The 21,299-nt window shown below is 43.2% G+C and overlaps 1 protein-coding gene across 2 annotated transcripts in view; it reads left to right on the forward strand.

The window, feature by feature from the left end:
* The window catches only part of ccdc141 (coiled-coil domain containing 141), a 20,542-nt gene extending 5,381 nt beyond the window's left edge, over window positions 1–15,161 (forward strand). Inside the window, exons 3-21 of one of the 2 annotated variants that reach the window (XM_028435603.1) lie at window positions 409–531; window positions 3,423–3,638; window positions 3,708–3,804; window positions 3,896–4,119; window positions 4,199–5,047; window positions 5,137–6,270; window positions 6,340–6,462; window positions 6,690–6,845; window positions 6,933–7,049; window positions 7,118–7,252; window positions 8,553–8,693; window positions 10,692–11,055; window positions 11,201–11,313; window positions 11,381–11,578; window positions 11,816–11,901; window positions 11,977–12,109; window positions 12,181–12,446; window positions 12,521–13,912; window positions 14,932–15,161. In XM_028435603.1, coding sequence (XP_028291404.1) covers window positions 409–531; window positions 3,423–3,638; window positions 3,708–3,804; window positions 3,896–4,119; window positions 4,199–5,047; window positions 5,137–6,270; window positions 6,340–6,462; window positions 6,690–6,845; window positions 6,933–7,049; window positions 7,118–7,252; window positions 8,553–8,693; window positions 10,692–11,055; window positions 11,201–11,313; window positions 11,381–11,578; window positions 11,816–11,901; window positions 11,977–12,109; window positions 12,181–12,446; window positions 12,521–13,912; window positions 14,932–15,088 — 6,024 coding nt within the window. In that variant the 3' untranslated portion in view covers window positions 15,089–15,161. The remainder of the gene's footprint in view (window positions 1–408; window positions 532–3,422; window positions 3,639–3,707; window positions 3,805–3,895; window positions 4,120–4,198; window positions 5,048–5,136; window positions 6,271–6,339; window positions 6,463–6,689; window positions 6,846–6,932; window positions 7,050–7,117; window positions 7,253–8,552; window positions 8,694–10,691; window positions 11,056–11,200; window positions 11,314–11,380; window positions 11,579–11,815; window positions 11,902–11,976; window positions 12,110–12,180; window positions 12,447–12,520; window positions 13,913–14,931) is intronic. The other variant, XM_028435605.1, reaches the window with a different exon arrangement.
* Window positions 15,162–21,299: the final 6,138 nt, after the last annotated feature.

Consider the following 21,299-nt stretch of genomic DNA (forward strand, 5'->3'; position numbering starts at 1 on the left):
TTAGGAAACATTACCTGGAAAAAATCATAAAGAAAAGGTGTAAAATTGACAGAATTTGATAACTAGTTCAACAATGTTGTATGTAATGACTGATGCAATGAAATGAAGACTATTAGTTTTATTGGGAACGATTATTCAGCATCTATAAGTACAGTTCATTTTGACTGACATGACATAAGCTAATAATAATGTTATAAAACAGCAGAGAATTTAATGAAAGCAACTGATAAATGTTCAAAAATATTTGTAATTTGTTCAGATGAAGGAGAAACTGATACTATGATGTAAACAAATGACTTAATGTTGTGAAGGTTGAACTAATAGTGTGTGTGTGTGTGTGTGTGTGTGTGTGTGTGTGTGTGTGTGTGTGTGTGTGTGTGTGTGTGTGTGTGTGTGTGTGTGTTACAGAGTGGCTCTGTACTCCAGCTCCAGCTGGTTCAGGTCCAACCAGGACTGTGTGAGATCGGATCAAACCAGGAGGAGAACTTCACCCTGATCATGGACCAGCAGGAGCTGATGGACAAACTGAAGGTACACACACACACACACACTCTTTAATTACATAACTGAAGTTTTTTTTGTGTTTTTATATTCCTACCACTTTTAAAATTTTAAGTCCCGCCCATGCGCTAGAGGGCGGTAGAGTGGCACGAGCGGTCCATCCTAGCACAGCTAGCATTAACACAGTGTGATTACATACAGTGAATTATGTAATCATTCTGGTGATGTTATACTCTGGTCCAAAGACCAGAGTATAACATCACTGGTCTTTGGAGAGAGCAGACGTGTTTTCATTCGCTCCGATAACACGACCTTGGCTACAGCTGAACAGCCTGAAAAATTGGGCCCAAGACTGAAGGAAAATGGTGAAAAAACCGCAGGGAGGCCCTTCAGAACCCAATTCGGGTTTGGAAGAGGTCAAGGAGACGATACGCGAGGGTCTACGAAACCTATCTGCCGAGATAAAGTCGTTGGAAAAGACGCTGGAAAATTCACTGGAAAACCTACAAAGCGAAGCAAAGGTACTGAAAGAAAAGAATGAAAGAAATGCTGAAGAGATAAAATTGTTGAACGCCAGGGTTGAACAGCTGGAACAAAAGGAAAGAGAGAAAGATGTCATCATCACAGGCCTAAAGATAAAACCCAGGAGTTACGCGAGTGACGAAGAAACAAAATCGATTGAACAACAGGTCATTGACTACCTGGAGTCGAAGGACATTGTCCTGAACCCTGACAACATCAACTCCTGCCATCTCCTGCCAAACAAAAATGATAACAGAGCTGTAAAAATAACCTTCACGAATATGAAATTCAAAGGAGAACTACTGAAGCAAGGAAGAAAGCTGAAGGAAACGAAGGTTTTTATTAATGAAAACCTGACAAAACAAAATGCAAGCATCGCATGGAAGGCACGCCAAATACAAAAAGGAGGAAAGATTTTAAAGACATAGACAAGGAACTGCAGGATTTACATCACACCACTGGGAGAAGAGAATGGAAAACCAATCCTCATCAAAACGATGGAAGACTTGGGAAAATACGAAGGATCCACCTAAACAACAACACTACTGATGGTAATCATGGATATGGACCCAGATCTATATAAACACTGGAAACAAAACTCAGACTGTGATTATTTTACGGAGACTGAATTAAATGTGGAAACCAAGAGTAAAAAAGGTCTGTCATTTATTCATTTCAATTGCTAGGTGGTGGGGTGATTAAGGATTACATTAAATTTAAATTCAAAGTGTTTATTGTCATATGTGCAGTTAGAAACACGTTTTCCTGTACAATGAAATTACTACCTTGCTTATGAACTAAGATATAATAATGTGTTTATACAAGTTAAATCTAACAGTGGAAAATACAACACTGCCAATAGAACTAACAACAGCTGGATTAACCTTGACGTAGAGAAAAAACAAGCTGCAAACTTGTGTGTCCAAAAGAGACATTCCCAAGTGGTGACATTATGGATGAAAAGGGAAAAACCTTCCAAACACCTTCGAAAGAGGAACTATTATTGAACTGGAGGAATGCTAACAACGACTGGCAGGGAACAAGGCCAACACGAACAATGATAGAGAGGAGGAGGAATAAAAACAAGACAACACTGACTACAGATGAGAATACACAAAAAAGGACTGTTCAGAACAACTCAAGAATGTTTGACCAGAGAGACATGTAAACCCATGTAAATTTGCGATGGTAAAACAGGGGACGGGACCCAGATAAGCAAACTGCTCCTCTCGTCTCCTTTTTCGGCATGTACAAAAAAAAAAAAAAAAAAAAGTGAATGTAACCATGTCGGAAATAAACTGAATAAATAAATAAAAATAAAAAATACAGTAACTTGGTTATTTTTGGCCGACTTAGTTGTGATAAAGACCAGTTTAAGGGTGAGTACGATGTGTAAGTGTGTATTTTGTGTTCCGTTAAAGGTTGTGTTTAAACATGTTGAGGTCTCTGACAGTCACACACTGAGAGTTTTCAAAGACTATAACTCAGTTTATTCCTTCATTAATGATAAAAGTCTGACTGTGTGTGAAATATAAGATGTTTCAATGACTGCTTATATTTAGTATATCTGTGGATAGCGCCTCAGCATTTTTGTACTGAGTTTGAGCAACAGGCGGCCATGTTGGGACCCCACACTGAGTGGCTTCATTCACATGATTTGAACCCAGTGCCACTGGTTTTTGTGTCTCTATCACATAATTTAATATTTTCCTTTGTAAATGTAAATGAATGAACTTATATAGAGCTTTATCACCACTGAAACAGTCTCAAAGCGCTTTACATATCAGCTCATTCACCCAATCACTCTCACATTCACACACCAGTGGGACAGGACTGACATGCAAGGCACTAGTCGACCACTGGGAGCAACTTAGGGTTCAGTGTCTTGCCCAAGGACACTTCGACACATAGTCAGGTACTGGGATCGAACCCCCAACCTCTCGATCAGAAGACGACCCTCTACCACCTGAGCCACGGTCGCCCACAAACTTGTGCGTGCCAACACAATTTGTGCGACTGGGCTGAATTTATTTTTAAGAAGTAAAAAGCAATGACCAAGTGTGTCCTCCTCACTGCCTCTACCACAGTGACAGGTTAGCATCTGTTAGCATGTGTCAGCACGATGTTGCTGATTTATACTGAATAAGATTAGTCTACGTCAGAGGTCCCTGACCTGGGAATCAGCAGAAGGAAAACAATGTGTCACAATTCCTGTTACAAAGTTTCCTAAATTCAGTTTCAGGGTTGAACACATTTCTGTTTTGTTTCTATTTTTTAATCTCTCCATTTTAGAAACTTTACAGTTATTAAACATGCTGAAATTGTACTCAACAACTTGATAAATAGAGTTAATAGTCAACTGCTGTGTAGTAGTGTTGTGTGTTGTGTGTTGTGTGCAGAAACATGAGGCAGATGCGCTGGTGGAGATTCAGACTAAGTGGGTGGAGCAGAGGAGGCGGAGCATGCAGAGGCAGTGGGTGGAGCAGAATGAGGCGTGTTTGGAGGAGGCAGTGCTGGACTCTCTAAAGGAGGGATGGGCTCTGATGCTCCGCCTCCTGCACAGGCGCCAGCTTCTGCTGAGGATGACTCAGCAGTTTTACCATCACGTCAGCACGGTAGGAGCAGGAAGTTAACGCCTCACAGCGACCAGCGGCGTCAAACGTGTGTGTCTGTGTCTGTGTCAGTTGTCAGTGTGTGTGGACAGACTAGAGCAGCTGCAGCTCAGACCAGAGGCTGGAGCTCTGTGTGACGTCCTGATCTTGTACCAGCGTCTGAGACGAGGTATGAGGCTCTGCCCCCTGATGGTCCCAGTTCAGATGTGGTCTAAATTGGTTGGTGTGTGTGTGCGTTGGTGTGTGTGTGCGTCCTGCAGATATTCTTGAGAAGTCTCTGGAGGCTCTGAGCAGCTTCACTGTTCTTCAGCAGGAGCTCCATCAGCTCCAGAGCTCTGAGAACCACTACAGGAGATCATCTCAGCCCACAGGGAGGACCACCGCCATGCTGGAACAGCTCATGGAACAGCTGCAGGACCGCCGCAGGGGGGCGGAGCAGTGGGCGGAGCTTCAGCTGCAGCAGTGGGCGGAGTCTGAGCGTGATGTAAGAGTCACATGGTTGTCTTTATTCATTAATTGGCTCAATCTGATTAATCTTCTCTTTCTGAAACCTTTGAACCCAGAAGGACACGACCCAAGAACTTGAGCAGGACCTGATCCTGGACCATGGACTAACAACAGCAGAGGATTTTGGAAACCTAGAACCTGGATTGAGTTTAAAAGTAGACTCAGGATTTAAGTCTACAGAGGACTCAGGTCCTCAAAGAGAGACCATGTCAGAACAAGAGTCTGGATCCACTCAGGAGGTGAAACTTGGATCAAGACTAAATATAGACCTTGGTTATAAACAGGAATCCAGAACCCTTCAGTCAGGATCTACCTCAGATCCAAAACCTGAACCTATAACAGAAGAATCCAGCAGTCTGGACATTCAGGTCGGATTCAGACTGAAGTCTAGAACTGAAACAGAAGATTGTGGAAACCTGTCCAGATCCAAGGTAGGACTAAAAACTGGTCCCATCACAGTACCAAAGAGAAGACGAGAGCAGACCAAAGATCTGGATCCTGAATTGAGATCAGAACAGACTACTGGGTCTCAGATAGAGCTCACATCACACCTGAACCCAGGATCAACTCTGAAACATGACAAGACCAAAATCCAAGAGCCTGGACACAGTGTAGACCCCAGGTCAGGACCCAGACCAGAGATCCAGGACCAGAAATCTCCTCTACCACCCAATGAGAAGGAGAACCTGCTGTGTGTAAAAGAGAAGGTCCTACATGACTGGACCAGTAGAACCAGGCCTGAGCTCCTCAGTGGGTGCTACAGACCTCTAACTCCTCTGAAGGCTTTGACTGAGCAGCTGAGGAGAGGAAGGACTACAACTGGTTTTGACCCACGCAATAGAGCTGCTCAGGTTCACGAGGAACTCCTGGTTCCACTGATGGACTTCATACAGATGGATGATCAGGTCAGTGAGGATGATGATGGTGATGGTGATGATGATGATGATGATGATGATGATGATGATGATGATGATGATGTATTATTACCGTACAGCACCTCCACAGAACCTGGGAGGAGGTGGAGCAGCTCAGGAACCACTACTGGGTCCAGGACCAGCATCAGGAGGTCCAGCAGGTCTCAGTACCAAGTCACTGCAACCAGAAGAGTCAGATTAAAGAAAACAAGGTCCGAAAGAGCAGGATTCAGGACCAGACCCAGAAGAACCAATTACAGAACAGGTTCACACTGGTCCAAACTCAGCAGCTACAGAACCAGCAGGTTGAGGTCCAACTGTTCCAGATCAAAAAACAACCTGTTCAGAAACAGAAGAACCAAAGTCAGAATTGGGTCCTGACTCAGCAAGACCAGGTCCCGAAATCAGTTCAGCTGAAGCAACTAGGACTCAACCAGTGTGACCAGAACCATCAGACACAGAAGGAGGAAAACCCAGCACTGAACCTAGAAGTCTACAGTGAAAAAAGCCAGGTCCAGAACAGAAATCTGGTTCAGCCAAATCAGTTACCAGTTCTGGATCATCTAATCCAGAACCAGGATAACGAGGTCAGTCTATTCCAAGTCAAGAATGAGACCATTCAAAACAAGAAGAACCAAAGTCAGAATCATAAAGCCCAGATTGAGCAGAGCCAGATGTGGGTCCAGAACCAGCAGGACCAAGTCCAACAACTGGAGGGCTTGCAGGACAGGATACTAAGACCAGAAATCCAGCAACAGAAGGGAGTACATCAACAGCAAGATGAGAACCAAAAGTTTCAGAACCTCAATGAGAAAGAGACAAACCCAGTACATAGTCACTACAACCAGTTACTGAATCAGCAGGTCCAGATTACAGAAATCAGAATTAAAGACCACATTGAGGTCCAAAACCTAAACCAAGTAAAGAATGAACAGAAACCTGTCCAGTCTCAGCAGAACCAGGACCAGGACCAGCTGGATGAGGCTCAACTGTTCTTTGACAAGAAAGAACAATTTCAGCAAAAACATGTTGACAATGTTCAGAACCTCAAGATCCAACGTCAGAGCCTCCATGCTCAGATAAAACAAAGTAATCACGTCGAGAACCAGAACCAGCAGGTTGCTGTCCAACAGGTAAAGGAGCTTCAAAGCAAGGACCGTGTCTATCCGACACAGCACGAGGAGAAAACACAGACCAAGAACAGACTACGAAAGGTACAGATTTATCAAGGTTTGGACCACTGACATGTGCTGGTTTTTTTTTTGAGCTGGTCTGTGTCTTAGACCCTCCAGAACCTGGACTGTGTGTCGGACCTTCTGGACTCCAGCAGCCTGGTGGAATTAGGCTCAGACCTGCAGGTGTCCAACCTGCGTCTCTGCTTCAGTCGGGCCAGGCCGCATTTCTCTGTAAGTCTTTGAGAAAACCTGCATCGGAACACAGTCTGGTATCAAAATAAAGTGGTCCCTCCACAATAAAATGTCTATGAGTAAAATGAAAATGCATTCCAAAATAGAAGCCTTAGCCAAAAGTTTTAGCATCTACATACATAGGTCTGTTCCTGTCCTCTGTCACAGACGTATAAAGAATACATCCTTTCCTTTTAGTAGAACATGTGTTGTGTGGTCCTGAGCAGTGTCTCCAAGCTGAGGTCCAGGCTGAGCTGCGCGACAGCAAGGAGGAGGAGGACCTTCAGAAGCTGCTGAAGCTTCATCAGGAGGTGAAGATGAAGATCCATCAGAGCGAGTCCATCCTGGAGCTGAGCACCAGCTTCCATCGCTCAGCCAATCAGGTGAGGACACTGACACAGAGCTGCAGACTGTGGGAGGGGCTTAGAGTGAGGCCCCACCCACAGTAATGTGATGTGTTCCTCCTCCAGCTGGAGGCGCTGCTCCACCCACGCTCTGGGTCCACTGAGGAATACCAACACATCCAGGACCTTGTCAGGAGAACCTCCAGGCTGAAGACGGACATCTGCACCGCCACCGCCCACTGTGTACGTCACTGTCTAACAGGTATGTCAGGCCACGCCCACTCAGTCTGACCCACCTGTTACGTCTGCAGGAGTGGGCAGGGTTTAGAACGGAGCTCCTACAATCTCGGATGGTGGTTCTGGACTCGCTCTATGAGTCATGGCAGCAGGAAGTGACTCGACACCGAGATCAGCGATCCCGTCTGCTGCAGGACGACATCCAGCAGGTAGCTGATGTTTTCATTACCTCACCTGTTCACTTCTCTCAGTGGGCGTGGTTAATAAGCTGCTGTCAGTGGGCGTGGCTAATGAGCTGCTGTCAGTGGGCGTGGTTAATGAGCTGATGTCAGTGGGTGTGGTTAATGAGCTGATGTCAGTGGGTGTGGTTAATGAGCTGATGTCAGTGGGTGTGGTTAATGAGCTGATGTCAGTGGGTGTGGTTAATGAGCTGATGTCAGTGGGCGTGGTTAATGAGCTTGAAATATGGTGGACATTTAGGACATCCTCTGTCATTGGTCAAACCAAAAGGACTCATAACTCCATACTTGCTACAGTCAGGGCTCTTATTGTGAAAGGTCAGAATGTGTGTTTGGTTAAAGTAACTGAGATGAATGATCTGAGTTCTCACAGCAACAGGAAGTGACGAATGAAGCCATCCTAAAAACTAAGATCAGAATGTTATTTTTAACACATGGGGACTTTCCTCAGCTGTAACTGGACACACACACACACACACATACACACACACATACACATACACATACACGCACATACACACATACACGTACACATGCACACACACACACTCACATACACGCACACACAGACACACACACTCACACACACACATACACACACACATACACGCACACACAGACACACACACTCACAGACACACACACTCACACACACACACATACACATACACATTACCGCACACACAGACACACACTCACACACATACACGCACACACAGACACACACACTCAGACACACACACACACACACACACACACACTCAGACACACACACACACACACACTCAGACACACACACACACACACACACACACACACACACACACACACACACTCAGACACACACACACACACACACACAGACACACACACACACACACACACACAGACACACACACACACACACACACACACTCAGACACACACACACACACACACACACACACACACACACACACACACACACACACACACACACACACACTCTGAGGGTCTCCATGAAGATGTTCCTCAGGTCTAATCAGCCTACAGTGCAGTCAGTGACCTCTAGTGGTGGTGGTGTGTATTTCAGTGTGTGTCCTCAGCTGACACACACACATGCACACACTGAAGATACCACAGCACAACACAACATCTACACAACCACTGTCAACACACACGTCTACACACCTCTACAGATTCTATAGGTTCTTCTGATCGTTTACTGATCGCAGCAGTGTGTGTGTGTGTGTGTGTGTGTGTGTGTGTGTGTGTGTGTGTTTCTTTTCAGCTTCTGGAGTCCATGAGGAACATGAAGAAACGTGTGAGCACTGTGAAGTTCTCCTTCCTGAAGAACCAGGAGGTCAGCAGGACCATGAAGGCTGTGAGGAACCAGCTGCAGCAGGTGGACCAGAACCAGGAGAAACTGCAGGTACGACCCAGTCCAGGTTAGGAGTGAGACAATATCTTGATACGGCGATATATTGCAATATTTTTTCACATGATTGATTTAAAAAAATAATAATTATTATTTTTTGGATATAAGGTTTATTTTATTATTTTTTAAAACCTTTTCTACTTTTTCACTAAAATGTGCAGGTACGTCTTCACTGAAATATTATCTCTGTTTGTTGAAGGAAACAATATATTGTTTACTGTAATATTTCACTAATGATGTCATTGGTAATAAAGACCCTATGTATTGTTTACATAAATCACTATGTGTTATTTACAGAAATGTTGCACTGAAATAGTGTCACTGTTCATAGGACACTTTTTATATTTATTGTCTTTCAGATATAAAATAAAAAATTAAAAAAATTCACTGAATCTTTTTTTTTCTTGTTATGTCATAGATTATTGTAGATTGATTTCTGACCAATATATCAATAATCAGCTTTGTATCGTGAGGTTCCCACCCCTAGTCCAGGTCCAGGTCCTCAGAGCTACTCAGTGATCACGTGGATATAAGCGTACGTCTCGATCCAGAGACAGATGTTTGAAACTGTGTGTAGGACTGGATCCACGCACCTATTCTTTGAACATCTTAATCAGCGTGGACGTGAGCACACATATGACCACGCCCACATTTACATATGTAAATTTTATTTAAATGAGATAGGCACCAGGATTCCCCTTAGCTTGACAAGAAAAGTCTGCGCTTTATCCACCAGTAACACTGGAAAGAAGAGATATTGTTTTAAATATTATTAGACAGCAACATGTAAAACGGAGATGATTCAACAGTGAAGATACTGGAATTAATATAAACATTAATGTAGACACAAAGTTTGCTGAATGATTGACTGGAGGTGTGTAAAGAAGTGGGAAGAGGATTAAAGAAGAGACAGAAAATTCTACTACTACTAATAATAATAATAATAATAATAATAATAATGGCAAAGTGTGACGTGTTGATGGCAAACATCAGGGTTAATGTTTGTCTCTGTCTCCATCTGAGGATGTGTGTGTGTGAGGCTGCTAAAGTGTTCAGACATATGAAGAAAATGTAAAAACTGTAACTGAAAATGTGTAAATGATATGTGAACAGCAGCTCAGAGGTTCATGTGTGAATGTATTGTATTATTTTGGTAATGTGCCTAAAAACCTTAGAATCTAAAGCATCAACTATGTAGAACCCATAAACTGTGAAAAAGATGGACAGGACGTCCTCCTGAGAAAGTGAAGCTTTTATTGTTAGAGCTCCCCCTGCTGACTGGCTGCAGTATAGGTCCTCAATGATGGACGTTGGTCAAACTGTAAAGTTAATATACTGGTCACATATTGATTTTCCAAAGCTAAACTCTGCTGTGATCATTAATTATTATCACCATACATTGGGTTCTAGTCATCATTTCTCTGTGAACTTTGTTTTTGAGGTTGAAAAACGGGATTTGACGTCATATATGATGATGATTGACAGCCGTGGATCTTGCGTAGCTCTGTGATTATCAGTTAGGTCCTGAAGGAAAGCTGAGACACCATTAAACTAGATATTAGAGTGTAGATAAATGGTGGTTTAGTTCTAACCTCTGTGATCTGAACAAGACGTTGGTAGAATTTCCAGTGGGAAAGATACGTATGTTCTTGACGTAGCTGGGCTGTGTAAGTCATCGGGGTAGTACGGTAAATGGGCGGGGCGTGTTACCAGGGCTCCTCCCACTGGCCCTACTGCACAGACTCTGGCTCCAAATGATGATAAATTTGCAAGAAGGCAGCGCCTCTACGCACCGTATTTTGGCTTCAAGAACGTTGAGAGGGAACAGCTACAGTACACTCCCACTGGTTGAAACATACGTACGCCACCTCAGGACTTGACGTGAAAGACCACACATTTCTACCTCACTACAGTTTGTGAACAACAGGATTTTGCCTTACGCAGATTTTTGGGTGTACATACCTTTTTTAAGGTGTTCTCTGGTGTCTCCAGGCTCTGAGGACGTGTGTGGAGGACGTGGTGGTGAGGTTGGGATCAGAGGTCAATGTTACCCGGGTCGTGGAGGACTCAGTGGACCAGCTGCAAAGGATGCTGGGGGAAGTGGAGCATGCTGTGTGCGAGCACAGGAGGAGGGTGGAGCTTAGCAGCAAACTGACTCACACCGTGGACCAGTTCCAGGCCTGGTTAGAGGAGGCCCGGTCCACCGTGGTCCAGGTGGGGGGGCTCTGTGAGCTCTGCATCACCACCACTACCCTGACAGAGTTGTACCGACAACTAGAGACCTTTGTTTGGCCAACGGTTCCTCAGCAGGAGGAGAGGATCAGTGTCATCACTGAGCTGGTCTACACACTACATGGTAACACACACACACACACACACACACACACACACACACACACACACACACACACACACACACACGCACACACACACACACACACACGCACACACACACACACACAAAGTCGCAGTGTGTGTGTGTGTGTGTGTGTGTGTTCTAGGGGTGGAGGAGGGGCAGAGCCTGCTCCACCAGATGCTGAGTCAGCACTCAGAGATGATGGAGTCCATCCAGCAGCTCAGTGACAGGCTGATGGAGATGGAAACAAAACTGAAGGTGAACATTTTAGAAGATCCATGAGGAGCTGATAGCTCTGATCTACTCAGTGTGTCTCTGACTGTAGGACCGAGAGGAGCAGGGAGACAAGGAGCAGCAGGAGAACAAGGAGCTGAGGAACGAGGAGCAGGAGGACAACAAAGAGCTGAGGAACAAGGAGCAGGAGGACAAGGAGCTGAGGAACAAGGAGCAGGAGGACAAGGAGCAGGAGGAGACCAGGGAGCTGAGGAATGAGGAGCAGGAGGAGAAGAAGGACTCTGACATGGTGAGCAGAAGCTCTGGATCTTTTTCCAGCAGGTCAGTAGATCAGTGAGACACCACCATGAGTCCCTCACAGGCTGATCAAACATTGACTGGTCTGGGGAGGTTTGTTCTGTGGAGGGTTTTAGTTTTTGGGGCTTTGGTCTATGGAGGTTAGGTCTATGGGGGGTTTAGTCCTGTCAAAAGCCATGTACAACCAGTCTGATCTAGTTCAGATCAGACAGTGTTTGTTTGTTTCCAGTCCGAGCTGAAGGAAACAGGCCACACCCCCGACCTCAGCACACGCTGTAAATGGACGCTGAGTCAGCGGGTGGTTCCAGGGTCCAGGTAGGTGGGATCAAGGGTTTGCCTGTGAATCAGTTCTTTGGTTTTCAGTTGTTATTCTGGCTCATCCTTCTTCAGCTTCACCTCCACACACCGCTGCTGTCTGTCTAGCTCCGCCTCCACGGAGTTCGGCCGACACCTTCGCACCATCACCAGCCAATCACAGCACAATGCCATCACCAACATGCCTCAGGCCCCGCCCCCTCTGCCTGTGAGTTTTCATAATGTGTGAAGCCACAGGAGCTTCATGGGATCCTCTAACACTCTGCCTACATTACCCAGGATGCATCAGCAGGAGGAGAGGCGGAGCTAGACGGGCTGACGGACGACGAGTATGAGTGTGTATCACCTGATGATATCTCACTGCCACCGCTCGCAGAGACGCCTGAGTCCTACTTGGTCCACTCAGACCAGGAGGAGGGCTTCTGCTTCAGCTCCACCAACGTTCAGACCCAGAACCAGCAGGAGACTCCTGGGACCAGTGCAGTCCAACCACAGGGTGGGCCCAGCTGTCCCAGTCCAAACCAGAACCATCTCAGCAGAACCAGGTCTGTACGAAACCGAGATGAACGTCTTTATATGTGAGAGTAGCTTCATGGTCTCTTCTCCTGCTGTCTCACAGGTCCAAGTCTGAGTCCTTAGCACTAAATCCATCTGTGATCCCAGACCTCCTGGAGGGGATCCAGAGGACTGGATCATCTACCAGCCTTCATGGTCCTGACATGTCCTCTGTACTCAACCAACTCCTTGAGACCAGAACCCCAGACCTTTTCTCTAACATGGAAGAGAGAATTCATCCAGATGTTCCACTCAAAGGAGAAGTCTCACTACAAACCCACCAGATGTTTTATAACCAGAACCAAAGCCCATCTCAAAGGGAACCTCTCAAATGCACCAGTAGAACAATCCAGAAGACCACCCTGGTCCAGACTTTTCTCAACCCAGTACAGTCGGACGCAGATTCACTTCAAAGAAACCACATGTCCCTGACTGAAGGTTTTCCACAGCATCTTCAGGCCCATCAGGACAGGAGGTACTACAAAAGCCAGAGCTGCAACAAGTCAAAACCTCAACACCCAGGTCTTCTCACGATGGATTGCACGGTTCTTTCAAACATAGAATCCGCAAAACTCCACCCAGACTTTAATCAGAAGAACCTCCGTCAGGACCACCTTCAGATCCCTCTATTCCAATTAGAGCAGGACCATCTCAGTGTTTCACTTAGTACAGTCCCTGAAGATCACCACTGTCCTCAACGGTTCTTCTTGGACTCTGAGAGGAACCCTTTAGACACCAGGACAGAAGAACAGGACCGAGGAGGTCAGAACAGTGTTGGTCTAGGTTACCTGAAGAACATTGTCTCAAAGTCAGAAGATTCACTACATGGAGGTAACAGGACCCTCAGTGAGACACTGATGGATCCAAACATCTACGATCAAAACCTGGACGTGACCCTCAGTGTGAAGATCCTTCAAACTGAGACCAAACCTTTTCAACCAGCAAGAACTTATTCTGAACTCACTCGTCCACCACACCTTCACTGGAATTGCTCGGATCAGAACCAATCATTCCCCCAAAGTCCAGCCCCCTCTGACAGCCATCAGCCCACCTTCAGTCCGTCCCTCCCTCAGACCTCCATGGAGGTTTCAGATCTTCATGTGGTACCTCCAGAGCCCCCCACAGTCAGCTCCATCACCACTTCTACCTTCAGGCAGCAGTTTGTGCATGATCTCAGCACCTCTGAGCAGGCTAACCCACATGTGCCCCTACCTCCTCCACCCCATCTACTAACTGCTGAGCAGGACCCGGACGTCTGCCTGCCTCTGGTGGTCCTGGAGGAGATCAGACTCACCCCTCAGATCCAAGGCCCTGCCCTCCCTGCTCCGCCTACCGCCCAGGTTCAGGACACCAGACCAGCCAGGAGCCGGCCTGTATCCAGGGCCGCCGTCATGGAGGGAGCTCCAGTCACCCTGGAGGTTCAGGTGGAGGTTCACCCAGTGCCTGCACTCAGCTGGTGGGTAGCATACAACAGCTCCACCCTAACATAATAGCTCCACCCTAACGCATGTAGCTCCACCTTAACACGTGTAGCTCCACCCTAACACACGTAGCTCCACGCTAACACGTGTAGCTCCATGTGTAGCTCCACCCTAACACATGTAGCTCCACCCTAACACATGTAGCTCCACGTGTAGCTCCACCCTAACACGTGTAGCTCCACCCTAACACGTGTAGCTCCACCCTAACACATGTAGCTCCACGTGTAGCTCCACCCTAACACGTGTTTTAAAGGTGTGGTCCTATCGTAGCTTGCCTCCATCTTTGTTCTTTGTCACCAGGAGGTGAAATACAGGTCGTGTTACATTTAATGTTATATTTAATGTTGTATTTAATGTTATATTTAATGTTGTATTTAATGTTATATTTAATGATATATTTAATGATGGTTGATACATGTTGATGATGACACCAGGACTAGTCTATGTATCTTTGCACTGCTGGGAGTCGTCCTGTTTGAGCCTTAACACGACTAACTAATCAGCCCCTCCCACTTTAGATCACCTGTGAGGAGAACCTGGAAGTCCTACAGACTGTGTATATGAATGTGAATGTGACTTTTTTTCATTGAGCTTTGGAGAGAGTTCAGATAGAACCCCATCAGCATCCATCCATTAGCATCCATCCATCAGCATCCATCCATCCATAGTTTAATTTTCTTGTCATATTCACATCATAAATCAACATCCATGTTCATGTCATAGAGGAGCAGAACCAGGACCTGGAGCTACAGGTACCAGGATCAGGTCTCATTGAGGAGGTTTCAGACCACCATGGTTCTGGTTCTGGTTCCTTACTGATACAGGTTCTGAAGCTGCAGAACGTTCCACATTTAACTGGTTTGAACATCCACAGACCTCTGAACCAGAACCAAAACCCCAGAGGTCTGAAAGTAGGGCCACACTAATAGGGGCCAATGGTCCCGGACCAGGTCTGAGGGGAGGCTGACTGACTGGTGTATCATCGTTGCTCCAGGTCCTCCTCAGATGGGGGTCCGGCCCAGGTGGGTCCAGTCCAGGACCTGGAGAAGTGGCTGGTGCTGGACGTGTTGGAGGTGATCTCTGAGGACTGGAGGACCTGGTTTGGGACTCTGTGTGTTCTGCTGTGGCTGTTGTACCTGGTTCTGCTCTGACAGCGTCATGGGTCAGTAGAACCACAGACAGAACAAGAACCGGACCTTCAAAATAAAGTCCTGAGAGTTTGAATTAGTTTTATTTTGTGTTTTGATGATGTGTGTGAGTAGCTGCACCGGGTCCTCATGTAACAATAAAGTGTGTGAGTGAGTCCTGTGTGAGTCACACACACACACACACACACACAGTAACTAGTAAAGTCTAACTTTATTCTAGATATATATAATAATCAGAGTTAATTCTTGGGTTTTAAACAGTTAACACTACAATGAGCTCCTCTATGAATCCAGAGGTTTGAATCCAGCCCAGGACCTGCTGCAGATACCACAGCACACATCCATGTCAGATGAATCATGTGGTTACGGTCAGTGAGGTTACGTTACACACTTTGGTAGGAAGATTGATTAAACCTTACTACTAACCCTAATCCTAACCCAGCTCTAGTTCTTTGGTTCTATGATCATTCAGAAGCTGTTTAAGATAAGATGACCTCATTCAGTGTGTGGCTTCAGGGTATCAATACCTTCATAGAGTTTGAAACTCATATAACTGCCAGCAGGTGGCGCTATAACCAAGGTCAATGCGTTTTGGCCTATAACTCCCACACTGTGTTGCACATTCAAAAATCTCATATCCACAAATTCCCTGAAAATCACTGAATCAGCTGAGCTAGGCCACGCCCATTTCCGCCTCAAGTTTTGTGCGCGAAAACTGGAAAACCTACTTTTTTAAACTTAAACTACTCTTTGGGGTTTTGTCCAATCCGCATGAAACTTGTCACGAAGAATCTTCAGTTGGACTTTATCTAAAGTTGTTAAAATAATTTTGTTCAGTCAAAATATACACAAATTATTAACGAGTAAAATTTTCTCACAAGCTATAAAAATGCGAACTGGTGCATATCTCAGTCAAAACAAATGCTAACAACACCAAATCTGAGACCCTTGGTTGGCATGTGACTGTGGGGGTACGCGCTAAAGTTGAATAATGTAGGTCACTAGGGGGCGCTGCAATTATAGGATATTTATATCTCTTAAATGTCAGGACCGATTTTTACCAAATTTGGTGGGTATGACCTTGGATGGCTCCTAAGGCTGTATCTCAAAGTTAATTGCGATTGGTCAAAGTGGGCGTGGCTTATTACAACATAAAATGTAAATAAACATTTATTTGAGCTGAATTATTATATTGAGGGCTGTGAAATTTACAGGATATATTTATAAGAACGCACAGACCACCCATACCAAAAAGTGCCCCACAAGGTGGCGCTATAATGGCAAACACAATAAGACGTTGACCTGTGTCCTGACGCTCGCCACAAGCCCGTCATCTTTCATGACATACGTCCACGGGCTCAGCAAAACCTGGGGGCGGAGTCACGCAGGAAGGCTTGGCCCCCTTTAATAACTGCCTCCAGTTCTAGTCATTATTATTATCCCCCGCCACAAAGTGGAAAAGGGGGATATAGGTTTGATGTCCGTCCGTTCATTTAAGATATTTAGTAACTTTATGTTCTGATGTGATAATATTTTCTTATGTCTAAGTTCTTAGATTTAGGACATTTAGGAAAAGGTTGTGTTATAGTGACAACCAATCTGGTGGGGGATGTTGATGACTATGTCTTCTTGTTATATTATATTACAGATTTAGTTAAATTATTATTATCTCCATCTACTAGAACATGTGGTGGTCCAGGACCATCAAACATTTACTGATTGTTCCATTCAGAACGATCAATGATTATTGGAAGAAAAAAAACACATTCACAGGTTTTTGTGTTTTATGAGGGAATGGGGGTCTGCTGCAGATACCACAGTACATATCAGAAGAAGAATGAGAGACTGTAGATGAACAGGTGAGCTGTGACACTGAGACACAAAGTGATGCACAGCACGAGAATGAATTAAAGCTGGAGGAGGAGGAGCTCTCCATCCATCATCAGGTCCCAGAACACAGGCCACGTGTTCCAGCAGTAAGAAAAAGACAAAAATATCATGGAATACATTTTATTAAAGCACCTTTTGGTAAATAAATGGACCAATAATATCACAATGAACACAAACAACAAATGAACCTAAATGTTTAACAAAAGAATGATGAGTCAGCGTTAAAGAAGCATGGACAATCACCCGTTACTGAGCATCCATCTGTCACATCTGACATGTTTCAGCACCAAAGACAGCAAAGTGTTAAATCACCACTAATTTAGTCACAAAGGAAACTAAACTTTCAGAACACAAAAACAACAAACACTAAATATTTACAAACTTTAACACAAATAAAAGTGCGTTCACACTGATTCATTCATAATCAATGTAAATGACACGAGCTCAAGCAACACGACTTGCGTGAATTGATAGTTGAAAAATTTGAACTTCTCCCGCCTTTTCTGTAGAGCCGAGGCAGTAGCTCCTCCCCCTCTACAGCTGTACACGCCCTCTACGTACCGGGGCAAAATAAAGAGGTTAATTTTGAATAAGTTACATTCTGAGTGAACCTTTAGTAACTCTGTAAGTTGATCATTTAAACCATAGAAGGTTTATGAATGAAACGTACTTTCACATTCAGTTTTGTGTTTACAATGAAATTACCAGTGATTTAAACTCAATAAAAGACACAGCTGTCCAAATATCATACTTACAAAAATGTAATAAAACACCTAAAGGCAAATGAGATCCTGAAAAAAAAGAAAAATGAAAGAGTTGCGACAGCGGAAGTTAAAAAATGCTTGATCGTCACGTGACTCAATTTGTTCCGTAAGTTATTTGCGGGTAATTTGAATTCATTGACATAATTGGGATTTTCGGTAATTTGTCATCAATAAATGCATTGATTTACAATATTTACAGTACATCATATGTATGTGTATATACAGCTAACCTTATGTTTTATGTTGTTTGTGTTCACTGTGAAATACAATCGTAAGACATTTCTGGATATTCAGGACAAAGTATGTGAGATGTCACAAGTGTTCCCTGATCTGAGGTGGAAAAACTTCAGAGAGGAAGCGGAGAGCGGCGGTCAAACCCTCCAGTGGCCGTGAACAGAGCGAGGGGCTCGGCCAGCGGTGAGCAGCAGGAGCTTGGAGCCTGGAGCCTGGAGCCTGGAGCCTGGAGCCTGGAGCCTGGAGCCGACACCGGGGACAGCGAGGCGGGCTGTGGAGCCGCTCCTCCAGGATTCCACTGCCTTCCATCTACTTAACGAACGTCCAATGTCTCCTGAACAAATCAGATGATCTTCAGAGCCTCATCCAGTCCCAGCGGGAGGCCTCAGTGAGACATGGCTCCACATCTGTTCAACCCCCGTAATTCACTGCTTTCTGCACGGACACAGTGAAGGAGGTGGAGGTGTGTGTGTTTTAATTAATCAATGCACGGACAATTCCATTATTAATCAAACGTGTACTGCAAATTTTGGAATGCCTTGTTTTAAGATATCGCCCTTTTTATCTTCCTCAGGAGTTCTATGTAATTATATTATGTACAGTTTAAATGACATGAGTGACATTCTGCACACATGTGACAGTGTTCATCATAACACTGTGATTATAGAAGCTGGTGATTTTAATAAATGTAACTTAATGTCTGTCTACTATCAACATGTGACTCAGCAAACTAGAGGTGAACATATTCTGGATCATTGTTACAGAAACCTAAAGGCAGCGTATGTATGTATATATGTATGTATGTATGTATGTATGTATATATGTATATATGTATGTATGTATGTATGTATGTATGTATGTATGTATGTATGTATATATGTATATATGTATGTATGTATGTATGTATGTATGTATGTATATATGTATGTATGTATGTATGTATGTATGTATATATGTATGTATGTATGTATGTATGTATGTATGTATGTATATATGTATATATGTATGTATGTATGTATGTATGTATGTATGTATATATGTATATATGTATGTATGTATGTATGTATATATGTATATATGTATGTATGTATGTATGTATATATGTATGTATGTATGTATGTATGTATGTATGTATGTATGTATGTATGTATGTATGTATATATGTATGTATGTATGTATGTATATATGTATGTATGTATGTATGTATATATGTATGTATGTATGTATATATGTATGTATGTATGTATGTATGTATGTATGTATATATGTATATATGTATGTATGTATGTATGTATGTATATATGTATATATGTATATATGTATGTATGTATGTATATATGTATGTATGTATGTATGTATGTATGTATGTATGTATGTATGTATGTATGTATGTATGTGTATGTATGTATGTATGTATGTATGTATGTATGTATGTATGTATATATGTATGTATGTATGTATGTATGTATGTATGTATGTATATATGTATGTATGTATGTATGTATGTATGTATGTATGTATGTATGTATGTATGTATGTATATATGTATATATGTATGTATGTATGTATGTATGTATATATGTATATATGTATGTATGTATGTATGTATGTATATATGTATGTATGTATATATGTATGTATGTATGATCACTCCTCTGTTCTCATGCTTCCTTCTCATACACAGAGGAGCAGACAACATAAACCAACTTCTCACACTGTACAGTGCTGGTCTGAAGAGGTCAGTATCTGCTTTGATGCCACTGACTGGTTTGTTTTCCAGTCTGACAATATGGATGAATTCTGCTCAACAACTTTTACTGTTGCTTTAAGTCTGTTGATCCCTGTTATCTTCCCAGAATGCATTGAGCAGGGTGCTTTTATGGTGACGCAGCAGGAAGTTCAGCATGTCTTGTCCAGTACCTCGGTCCAGAAAGCTCCAGGTCTGGACGACATTCCTCCTCGTCTACTGAAACTGTGCTCCGAGCAACTTGTCCCTGTTTTAACAGATTTCTACAACTTGTCTCTGAGGAACTGATTGGACCAGACAGATTTACAAACTCCACCATTATTCTGGTTTCTAAGAAATCTCCAGTGACGTGTCTAAATGACTATCATCCTGTGGTCCTCACGTCTGTTCTGATGAAGACTGTTGAGCAGCTTGTACTGGACTTCATTAAGAACCAGATCCCTGCGTGTGTTGATCTGTTACAGTTTACGTATAAAGAAAACAGGAGCGTTGAGGATTTGATCTCTTTTGTTTTAAACTGTGTAACTTGTTTAATACTGTGTTCATTTATTTTGTCTATGTTGGTGTTTGTTGTTGTTGTCTCTGGTGGATTTTTACACAGATATTCCAATGTGGTTTCTTTTCATCACAAATGGCATAAATTGAACTTGAATACACGATAAATTTATGTAGTTCTATAAATAGTTTTTTTTCCTAACGTAAATTTGTTTTAAAGATTGGTGTAAACAGCGAGCTCACCTGCTTTTTTGACGTAGTTAAGGCCAACATTAATAGAATAGAAACACGTGTGTGCTGTAATAAAGTTTAACTGCAGAGCTCTGTCTGTTTATCATCCAATAGATTAATATCATTAATAATCTCACACGTTTACACATTAACAGTATCAGCAGCTTCCTGTTTTCTCATTCCTGTCTTTTCTGTAACAACAGGTTGTTTTTGGTCTGAATTATGGATTTTAATTATTCATCATTTTAAACTCAAGCTGAACACCTAACCTGATCAGGACCAAGTTATGAAGTGGATCAGATCTGAATTGAGTATAAAAGCTCCGCCTCCTGCTGTGCTGCACTAACACTGTTGCTCTTCACTGTCATCATAGGTTTATATTTATTATATTTATTTAAGATCATAAACTGATCCTCCTGTGACAGTTCTCTCCATTGATTGGTCAGACACTGCAAGCTCCACCCCTTTCATGCGCACGTAGCGAGGCTGTAATCACTTAGCTTACATTAGTGTGTTGTGATCATAGGTGACCAACGTTGGTAATACAGCTCAGTCTGACAGGGAATGTTTGGATAGTTGAAGCTAGCTAGCTAGCTAACGTAGATTAATCTAATCTAGATTAGTAACATAGACCCTTAACGTTTAACACAGAACAAAATTTAATGATAAATATGTGTTATAAATGTATATATTATTAATAATAATAATAAATTGTATGAATATAATATAAAATTATGTAATATAATATAAAAAATACATTGTATAACACAAAACAGTATTTAACAGAATAAAGTTTAATTGTAGTTTTAATCATATTTAATATTTTGTTTTACATTTGTATTCAAATCTGTTT

Source organism: Gouania willdenowi, chromosome 21 (genome assembly GCF_900634775.1).
Source record: "Gouania willdenowi chromosome 21, fGouWil2.1, whole genome shotgun sequence".
Lineage (NCBI taxonomy): Eukaryota > Metazoa > Chordata > Actinopteri > Blenniiformes > Gobiesocidae > Gouania > Gouania willdenowi.